The sequence below is a fragment of the Drosophila serrata genome, unplaced genomic scaffold, assembly GCF_035046125.1.
Source record: "Drosophila serrata isolate PLE 108 unplaced genomic scaffold, ASM3504612v1 contig_240, whole genome shotgun sequence".
NCBI lineage: Eukaryota > Metazoa > Arthropoda > Insecta > Diptera > Drosophilidae > Drosophila > Drosophila serrata.
In genome coordinates this window covers 7,682,042-7,692,804 of record NW_028257138.1, presented here as the reverse complement: position 1 = coordinate 7,692,804, position 10,763 = coordinate 7,682,042, and the positions used below count along the sequence as shown (strand labels likewise).

The 10,763-nt window shown below is 40.2% G+C and overlaps 1 protein-coding gene across 15 annotated transcripts in view; it reads right to left on the bottom strand.

Annotated features, from left to right (window-relative positions):
• Positions 1 to 1,874: 1,874 nt before the first annotated feature.
• Positions 1,875 to 10,763, bottom strand: part of TrissinR (Trissin receptor) — a 64,341-nt gene continuing 55,452 nt past the window's right edge. For 6 of the 15 annotated variants that reach the window (XM_020951268.2, XM_086831005.1, XM_086831008.1 and 3 more), the window contains 7 exons: positions 9,766 to 9,925; positions 9,000 to 9,200; positions 8,449 to 8,859; positions 7,144 to 7,158; positions 6,778 to 7,043; positions 2,282 to 2,501; positions 1,875 to 2,206 (listed from right to left, as the gene is read on the bottom strand). In XM_020951268.2, the coding sequence (XP_020806927.2) occupies positions 2,156 to 2,206; positions 2,282 to 2,501; positions 6,778 to 7,043; positions 7,144 to 7,158; positions 8,449 to 8,859; positions 9,000 to 9,200; positions 9,766 to 9,925 (1,324 nt within the window). In that variant the 3' untranslated portion in view covers positions 1,875 to 2,155. The other 9 variants (XM_020951269.2, XM_086831010.1, XM_086831015.1 and 6 more) reach the window with 4 other exon arrangements.

The following is a 10,763-nucleotide window of genomic DNA, read 5'->3' as shown; positions in this document are numbered from 1 at the left end:
AATTAATGAATTTTTGGCTTAGTTATAAGTTTTTTTCAATTTGATCTTTAGGAAAAATTGGCATAAAAATATAAAAAAATACCTACTCAAAGAATGGGATTAAATTTTAAGTAATTTTAAATAGCAAAAAATTTAAACTGAGTATGCAGATTTGTTAACGTTGTAAAAACTAGCTCGGGACAGCTTTCCGATTTAAAATTAACAAATTTTTGACTTTATTATGAATTTTTTAAAATTTGATTTTTAGGAAAAATTGGCGTAAAAATAGATAAAATATGGTATTATAATTTTAGTCAGAAGCTTATAAAACAGTGAAGGAGTCATTTCCGACCCTATAAATCATATATATTCTTGACCAGCATCAACAGCTGAGTCGATCTAGCCATGTCTGGAAGAAATCGAAAATTTTAAAAATGTTTCCATTTTTGCAAAAATTACATCATATACATCATTAAAATTGCCAAAAATTGGCCAAAAATTCAATTTTCTAAAATTAAAAACTGAGTATGCAGATTTATTAACCTCATAAAAACTAGCATGAGAATGGTTTCCGAATTGAAATTAATGCATTTTTGGCTTAGTTATAAGTTTTTTTCAATTTGATCTTTAGGAAAAATTGGCATGAAAATTTAAATTAATAACAAAACTGTATAGTTTATCCTCTGCCAGCCTGTTAAGCCTTTGATTTTATTGCTTAGCTTGAGGCACAGACACACTCGAAATACATAAATCACGAGGCCTTATCTTGAGTTCCTGTTCTGTGTGATGGCTTGCTTTTCCGGCTTTGAAACTCCTTCACAATGATTTATGTCAATCCGCCGCTCAGCCTCTCAAGACGCTTTTAATTATGAAAAATCTCTCACACTCGAATGAGTTACTCGACGGGAGGTCCCGTTTTGGGATTCCACATTTTTTTCAGACACCACTTGACACAGTTTATGGATCATTCTTTGCATAACAAAGGCTTGGCCCAAAAAGGGTCACAGGATGAACTGGAGAAAAAAAGAAAAACAAATGGCCAAAGCAAACAACGGGTTTCAAGAGATTTTCCAGGAGATTTTTGATTTTTAATTTGCGCCAACGTCAGACCATCCTGGTAATTGAGTTTTCTGCGGACCCAGGGTCCTCGTGAATTTACTGCAGCGTTTTCCCCGACAGCCCCCAATCCGAATCCGAACCCCGAGTTGCGATGCGAAATGCTGGCTTAGCACAAACTCGACCAACAATTGGAGCATTTTTAATGCAGTGCTGCGTCCTCTGTCCTCTGTCCTTAGTCCTGTGTCCTCCTCGGTGTGTCATATTTTTTGTGTTTTTGGCAGCCGCAACGAAGCGTGTTCTCCAGCTGACCATAAAACGCTTGTCATCAGATATCGCAAGGCAGGGCTATAGATAGAACAGGATATAAATTGCGAACGCAACTTGCAATTTGGACTGCCGCGGGCGATACTGAAGCCAAGGATTTGGATTTGGATGGTTGATATTTCCGTTTGCTGAGACCGATTGATTTCAGCTTTGTAACTGTTTACAGAGGGAGAAATTGATGTATTACTTACCTATTTAAATTTACAATGAGACTCTAGAGTGGAAAAATAAGTAAGATTAATTTAACAAGAAGATAAGTAAGAGTATATCTTTCCTAGGTATTTCCTTCTTAAAATAAATATCAAAATACAACTTATACTTGTAATATATTAGAAATATTATTACCTCTTGGAGTATTCCATTATTATATATATTTTTAAAATCACAATTTCCTTTACAAGTCCACATTTTATCTCCTTGTATGATGACCCTGCTGCTCGAGTTCCTGGAAAAGTTAATTGCAATGATGCAGCAAATGCTGGGATGGGGCCAAGTCAATTTACACACAGTAATGATCTTTGCATTTCGTTTTATTTGTTCGTATTGGATCACACTTAAATGAGAAACTTAGACTAAGAACTTGACAGTTTTGCAGAGCCATGCTCCGGGGGAGATGCATCCGGTGCAAATCGATTTTGCCTTCATTTTTCTTTTGCTTAAAATTTGGCCAACTCTAAAAGCGGGCTCCTCTGAAATCACAATGAAATTATAGTTAGCCAGTCCAGGGGGAGATGGGACTGCCCTAGGAGCGCCGCCCCAAGCGCCTGAGGTGCCTCCTCCAGCTGCGCGGTCATCATAGCTGCTCGTTGCCAATGTGCGTGGTGTCCGTGGGCAGCGAATGGGTCTACGGGAAGGAGACGGTGGTCTGGGTTATCCAAGGCATTTGCGGATGCCCTGCACACTCCACAGGCACACTCACCTGCAGCGCCTTGCGCTTGTGGTGCATCGAGGAGTTCGATGAGGACTTGCCCTTGCCCTTCTTCCAGGAGCACAGGAGCAGCTCCTTCATGCCCTTGCGAAAATTGCGACTGAGGAAGGCGTAGAGCAGGGGATTTACGCCCGAATTGAAGTACGTGACCAGAAAGGTGAGCGGCGTTAGCAGCGCATTAAAATTGGAATCACCGCGATACGAACGTGACCTGCAAAGGCATATATAGGGGGGACTATAATAACTATCTGGTTGTGTCTGTTCTGCGTATGCAAATGAGCATCTGTTGGCCAAACATTCGAATCGAGTTCAACATTCTGTGGTCTGTCCCGAAATAGAGATTACAGCCCTTCTGGGTGGGTGAAGTTGATTCTAATGCTATTCCCCATTTCTCTAGAAAATGCTTGCTTTTCCGCTCTCTCAGTTTTCACTATGAAATTCATGAGCAAACCCCAAGGCTTTCCCCGGGGAAAATTACGCTAGTGGGCCATCATTAATTATGCAAGAAATGTACTGTCACACAAAGTGTGCTATATATTTAATTAGAAATCCACTTCAATTCAATTCCCCTCGCGGACTGCGCAACTCTTTCGATCCGGATTCCGTTCAGCTGTTGCCCGGCTCAAGTCTCCCTGGAATGCAGGAGGTGCGAACTTTTTTGTCAACCTGCCGCCCAGGTGATTAAGCTACTGTTGGTAGTATTGTTTGCCTGGCCATTCGGTCAGGAGCCAAAGGCCACTCGAAAAGTTGCCTAATGGAGCGGGGAATTTGGCCAAGAGCAAAGTTTTTCGCCGCCTGCAAGTATGCAACATAAACTTTGACCAAAAACTTTGCCTTGCAGGGTAATATTTAAAGCAGCAGGAAGACAGAGATGTTGCTTGATATTTTTTTCAACAATTTCCACTCGAAGAGTTCAAGGGTATCGTGGAGTTAAGTTTTTGTAATAAAGTAGTGGAAATTGCTTTAAGATTTTAAGGCTTGAAATGCAAGAAAACAAATTTAAAAGGAGTTAAATTTGTTGGTTAAAATTTCACTACGTTTCAATAGTTTTTAAATACCTTTCATGTCAGCTAAGGGCTTTTTAATAAATCGTTATAAAAACTACCGGATATCCTTTCTTCGAGGCGCTCATCCTGTCATGTTTCTCTCTCCTCTCTCTTCTTTGAATAGATGCTAAAAACTTTGAGGCAACTGCCAAAATGTCCTGGAGTTGTTGCTCGTTGAGAATTCGGCTTGCACTTGCAAGTGGCCAAGTCCACGAGAAGAGTTGGCTAACTGATTGGGCCACTCGAGTGGCCTTCGCTTTGTTTTCGCCGCTGCTTGAGTCCTGGAGTGGCCTTTTGCCAACAGTTCCCGTTCCCTTCCTGCACATTCCCCCCGTCCTGACCAAGTTTAGATGCCAAACCGAATAGGGGACATCACATTAAAGGCGCCGGCAACGCCATGGGGTGGCCACCATTTGCCGACCCTGGATCGTGACCGTCTTCCGGCTGAGTCTAATGAGTCGCAGTTGGCGACTGCTGGCAGTTGTTATCGTTATCACCGCACTGGCCCCTGGGTCCGGAGACGGGGAGTCAGTAATGAACACGTGCCACGGAAGCCTCCGTCGAGGGGAAGGTAATCCAATTGTCAGCGCGTGGCAATTATTCGGTCGTGTTCGCCTTGAGTAGCAATGACAGTTATCATTTGATGATTATGCCTCTGCTATATTTAGCATCTATACTAGAGAAAGTCCTGTAGAAAAATTAAGCTAAAAGCTAACCCATTTTTCAGCCAGCAACTTGATTAATTACTCGAGGGGAACTCCTCCCACTGAAACAGCTATTTATCTTTGTTAGAAGGTGAGAGCTACTGAGAGTTTTCTACTTTGTGTTGAAAACAATAATTAAATAGCTTGCCACAGATTTGCCACGTTTGCAGTTTGCTAGGAAAAATAGCTGCAACAAACGATAAATGTTTTGATTTGATTTTTTGACAAAATAAAAATATTTTCCTCACAGAGCCATAATTGAGATTTATATTTGACTTGTTGTTTACTTGTCCAGCTCTCCGGTTTTCATTTATTCATACAAATTGACCTTTGGCCAACCTGAAACCCGGGAAAATTGTCAAAGGACCTCCTCTCCACCACTCACTCTCCTCTCCCACATGTCCATAATCTCCCACAGAATGGCCACGTTAAGCCGGACCATTCCCACTCAGCCGGAACACAAAGAAAACAAGTCAAACAGATAAAAATAAGAGAAAAGTCTCCGTTGTCGCATTGAATTAAAGGAATTTTTTTAAAACCTTTTGAATCTTTTATTAAGCCATTTGTCATATGAGTCTTTATGTGTATGTATACGAATGCGTTTGGCCAATTTAATTCGGATTTTTCCCTTTCGAACTGCCCTTTTATGTGCCGTAATTGTGGCTAATGGAATTTCTTGACATCAGAGATTCTCTAAAATAAAAGTGTAATTAAGAAGAGTGTGTATGGGACGATGCCCCATGAGTGCCTGTCCGCATTGGTTGAATTTTATCCTTTGATTTAATCTGGCACTAAACTTTTGATCTGTTTTTGTAACTATTCTTTTTTCATAGAAACAAAAATACAAAGGGCTTATCTGGTTAAATCATAAAAGAGAGCCGTGCCTTTTGAAAAAGAATCCGATGGGATAGATATACCCTTTCAGGGCATTAGTATGTCAGTCCGAAGCTTGAAATGCAGTGAGTCGCTTTCGACACTATAAATAATATATATTCTAAATCAGCATCCTATTAACCTAATTAATACAAGCATAGAAAAGCTTTCCGAATTTAAATTAATGCATTTTTGGCTTAGTTATGAGTTTTTTTTCAATTTGATTTTTATGAAAAATTGGCATAAAAATATGAAAAAATACATACTCAAAGAATGGGATTATAATTTCAGTAATTTTTATTCGCAACAATTTTACACTGAGTATGCAGATTTGTTAACGTTATAAAAACTGGCTCGGGACAGCTCTCCGAATTAAACGTATTTTTGGCTTTGTTATGAACTTTTCAAAATTTAATTTTTAGCAAAAATTGGCGTAAAAACAGATAAAATATGGTATTACAACTTTAGTCAGAAGCTTATAAAACAGTGAAGGAGTCATTTCCGACCCTATAAATCATATATATTCTTGATCACCATCAACAGCTGAGTCAATCTAGGCATGTCTGGAAGAAATCGAAATTTTTAAAAATGTTTCCATTTTTGCAAAAAAAGATAAGGTTTCATCATTAAAATTGTCAAAAATTTGCCAAAAATTCAATTTTCTAAAATTTAAAACTGAGTATGCAGATTTATTAAGCTCATAAAAACTAGCATAGGAAAGGTTTCCGAATTGAAATTAATGCATTTTAAGCTTAGTTATAAAATTTTGAAAACTTTGATTTACACCAAAAAATAACCATTGGATATGATCCTATAATTCAATTGCAAACTACAATGGTATATAAACTTCAGCTACCCTTTATGTTTTTAACTTATAAGGTAATAGGAAAATATATTTACAGCTTGCAATTTTCTCCCTTGAAAACGTATTCCTTTCACGCTGTGGCTGTAATCAGCTATTAAGCTTAACCAAGGAGCAATTATCTCCCTTTCGTTGGCAAACAGCACTGCCACCGCCCAGGCAATTGGGACAGACCGCCCACGTATTAAGCCAACAGAGGCTCCACCGACCAAAGCTTCCGATTTTGGGGAAAATTTCGCCCACTTTTGAATGCCTTTCCGGAAGCGGAACTGACGGCTGAAAAGGGAAAGGGAAAGTCGAGCTGGACCTTTGTTGGCGCACCTTTCAAAGGCCACGATAAATGGGGAATCTTACGCAAGCGGATTGGTTATTGGGGAATGGAAATGGTAATGGAGATGGGGCTGGGAATCGGGCTGGAGATCGAGTGTTTTAAAATCGATTTAGCCCGAGGAAATTGGCAAATGAGGGTAAAGCCGGCAGTTTGCGAGGAATTCCAATTGATGACTTAATTGTTTACCAGCCTCGATTCCGGCAGGAAGCTATCTCGGCTTTATCAGAGAACTCGCAGATGTTAATTTCCACTGACTATCGGCGGAATATGCAAATATGCCTGCAGTATAAAATATTGTTTGTGCCGCAGTCAGGATGGAGTGATGAATGCCGCCATTGAGGTGACTGTGCACTTGGAAAAATAAATCTATAAAATGTATGTAGCATTTTAAAAAGCGATTTAGCAAAGTAAGTTGTTAAGGAATTAATTGATTGTATTTTTAAGATAAAGTCTGGAAATCAATAAGATATTTGAAGCCCCCTAAAAGTGCGTCAAGAACGTAGGGACTTCTTTAGCACCACCGATTTTGTAGCCTTTGCAAACACATTAAAACTGACTTAAATATAATCAACAAAAAGTCAGGACCCATACCCGCTTATTCCACATCATTTTCCCATTTCCACACCTTTAGTAAACCCCACTTTTTCTCTAAGTGTACTAGATATACTCACCAGTATTGCCACATTTTGCGGGCGTGATACGGTAGATTGCACAGGGCGAATGTCAGCACGAATATTATCAACATGCGAACGACACCGCGTCGGGCGCGAAGGACATTGCTGGACGAGTGGGACATGTGGGTGGCTCCTGCGACGCTCACCCCACTGCCACCACCCCCACCGACATTGCCCAGCCGCTGATGATGGGCGTGGGAGTGATGGTAGAAGCTCGTCTTCCGGCAGGCACTCACAATGGGACGATCGGCCTCCAGGGACACCTGCATAGAGTAACATGGGAAATGGCATTAGGTGCGACCCAAGAGACACAGATGGATGGAGCGTTAAACTATTGATTAAGGACTCGGCGGTGATACCTACCTTGCAATTATCAAGCTAATTTGGTGTTGTGTTGTGTGTTGTTGTGGTGGATAATTGTTGGATTGGTTAGTAGAGAAGGAGGAACCAAACGTTGTGTTATTACAGATCAAACGAAGTCAAAGAGAGAGAGAAAAAAGTTCAACAGAAAGATAGTTAAATAGTTATTCGTGGATACGAGGGGGCATATAGGGAGGGGTTTTACATAAATTCATAGATTAAATTAAATTAGTTTTTGTGTTTACTGTGCTGTTCTTAAATATATTGAATACTCCATTTGATCTATACTCCATTAAGTAAATTTCCCAAGGCAATGACAGCTTTTTGTTAGTATATTTCTATTGAAAATATCTCCGAAACTCTATTGATTCCATGTCTCAAACTAATCGTGATCGATGCCCAATGTTTGAGTGGGTAATCTTTTACTCTATTTCATTTTCCTGTCCGAAGATGCAATTGAGCTTGCAGGTGCAGGGCAAAGCTCCTGTCAGACGCTCAATAAAAATGAGAAAAATAACGTATACGCCATGGTGTCCGGCCACCAATAATGGCAAAATATTTCTACGATAACTTTTGCCCTCTCACTTGCAGCTCTTTGGTTTTTTTTTGTTCTCAAAGCAGCTGTCAGGCCACTAGCCATCCGCTTTTGTGGCCAGTTCAGAGATGGCCTTAATGTGCATTGACACCTGCTCCAGAGAGCTGACCGAGCCACTTGGCCCGCAAAGTTGCCAGGACCAAGTTTTTACGACTGGGTGATTTCTCAAAACCTATTACTGGGCTGCTGCTGCTGCTGGGCTACTTTGTATCTAATAAATTAGAGGCGGAATATGGCTGAATCGATGACAGTTTCCTGAAACATTACAGCCAGGCTTTTTGGTGATTTAGAACCTGTGCCATGTCCCAACGAAAAACAGAGTTTAAATGGCCTGGGCCTCATTAAAAGCAATAAGGAACAAAGCTTTGGCGCCGCTTTTTGCATATTTACGAGGATATTAACAGGGTTAAACTATTCGCGGGTGCTGGTTTACACTGGGAAATTTATAACTTATTTAAATGCTTTTATAAAAATGTCGAAAATTAAATTCTTGTGCTTTAATGTACTTTAACTTAATATATATATAGAAAATTAAATATCATTACCCACTAATAGATCAAAATAAACCCACTTATATCTCGATTATCATAAAATAGTAATATTTTCCTCAAGTGCATTGCTTTTAAAATATTTTTCGCGACCTTCTTGACTTTTTCCATTTTGTTTTCTTTTCTTTTTACCCATTCAGGAGCATTGTTTTCGCGGAAACTCACCTGACTCTCTGTGATGCTGACGCCACGCTTCTCATATTTACTGCTCTGTTTACGTGACAAGGACGTAGTGCTGCTGCCGGCGGAAGCGAGTGACGAGCCAGGACCGGCTGCTCCTCCTCCTCCTCCAGCTCCTCCTCCTCCAGCTCCTCCTCCTATGCCACCACCGGCACCAGCTCCCGCTGTGGATGCCACCGCCGATGACAGCTGGTGGTGCTGGTGCGGATTCATGTGGTGATGGTGATGGTGGTGCTGATGATGGTACATGCTGTTGTGCAGACCCATGCCATTGTCCTGGCCAGATTGTCCTGACTGCACCTGCTGATGCTGATTCTGATGATGATGTTGTGCCACATGTGGCGTGAGGCCGCGCGAACTGCGCCACAAAGCGATGGCGATTTTGCTGTAAAGGACCTGCAAATTCAAACGCAATCGAAATGATGTCATTAAACTAACTAACTTAACTAGCTCTTAAAGTGTCTTAAATTGTAGTAAAAAGTTAAGTAAAAATATTAGTTAAATTATAAATAATATAATAAAGACATTTTACCCACCGTCATCACCAGCAACGGCATCACATAGAGCAGCACAAAGTTAATCATGTCCAGCAGCTTGGAGTTGAACATCTCGCGGTCCAGGACACAGATCTCCTCCTCCTGACCATCCTGGGTGTGAATATTCTTGATGGTCTTGCTAAAGACAAACTTGGGCGTCGAATAAACCGCCGATGTGATCCACACGGTGACAATGACCATCTGCAAGAGACAAGCAGTCAAGTTTGTTTTCTCCTCCACCAAAAACACACGCAAACAATTTGTTAAATGTCATTTGAACACACAAAATTTGCATGTTAATGGATGTCCCATTTCGTTGTCTTTATGTCTCTTGTAGTTTAATTAGGACCATTGGCATTAACAAAACGCATTTTTAGTTTACCAAATTGTTTCATTTTGTCTGCTGGTGAAAGCGTGTGTCTGTTGGGTTGGGTTTCTCCCGAAAAAGTTTTCGCAGCCACAAAGTCATGCCCACGGCTTATTAAGCCTTTCGGGTGGCATTATTATATAAACATATATATATATTCTCGTTCTTTTTTTCTCTGTGGGTGCGTGCTGGCTTTAATAAGTTTCATTAGCTTGCAAATTGTGGTTAAAATGAGTTATCAAAGTTGTGAAAACGAGCTCACCAAATTGAATGGAAAAGCAACAGAAAAAGGACTACTAAAAATAGATACTCCCTGAGGCTTAACGAGTTTGAAAATTGCCTAATTCAAATGCCAACTAAATTTAGTATATATTTTATTTTGCATAAATTAAAACTCACCCTTAGACGAGCTGCTGTAAGGATCTGCTTGCAGGTAATGGGATGCACGATGGCAAAGTATCGCTCCATGCAAATGACGACTAGGATGAAAATCGAGGCCGTGTAGCTCAGGGAGTGCACAAACTGATACATGCGGCACAGGAATTCGCCAAAGACCCAGCTGGAAAAGGGGGGGAAAACCGAAACACGATGGTATTAATAATTATTTATGGCTAAAAGTTTCGCTCTTTAAAGAGTCACTGCTCCTCTCCTCTAGTTGGCTCGAGGCGTTCGAGCAGAATTTAGGGCCAGACGACACATAAAATTTTATGACACGCTCACGAAACTAATGCGACATTAAGGTGTCGTTAGTATTTTATGTGGCGAAAAGCTTTCTCTCCCTTTTTTTATTATATTTTTCTGGCTAAAATTACATTGGAAAATGGAGTTTCGGCGACGAGGAGGCGTTCGCCGACGGATCATTGTATTTTGGGATTAGCACGTAATTCTATTTGTGAGCGGCTTCTTTGGGGACAAAATGTGAGTATAATACGAGGAAATCGTGATGGTTTTGTGGTTTGATTGTCGCTGCCATTTCAGCCAATTTAGGGTCCTCAAAATTATTGCCAGGTGAGAGTGTAAGGTATGGCTTAAGGCCTTTTAAGAAAGGATTTCAAGCCTCTTTAATATATTTTTTGACAGTTTTACAAGACTCTTCATCATTCCCAAAAATGAAGTTAAAGTGCCTCAAGTAAATTTATCATTTTAATTTAGTTAAAACCATTTTAAGAGCTCTCTTTATATTTATGATTGGGATAAAATTATGGTTTTCGTTAACCCAAAAGTAAATAACTTGGTAGACCAGACAAATATTCATTTTGGGCATAATTTGTGGAGATTTTCCCCAAAATCTTTCTCACTTTGCATATGTTTTGGGTGCCGCCATGAACTTGTGCGCATAATTTTGATAAAATTATGCCAAGCACATATTGGCCAGTTCTGCATTAGGCTTTTAATAT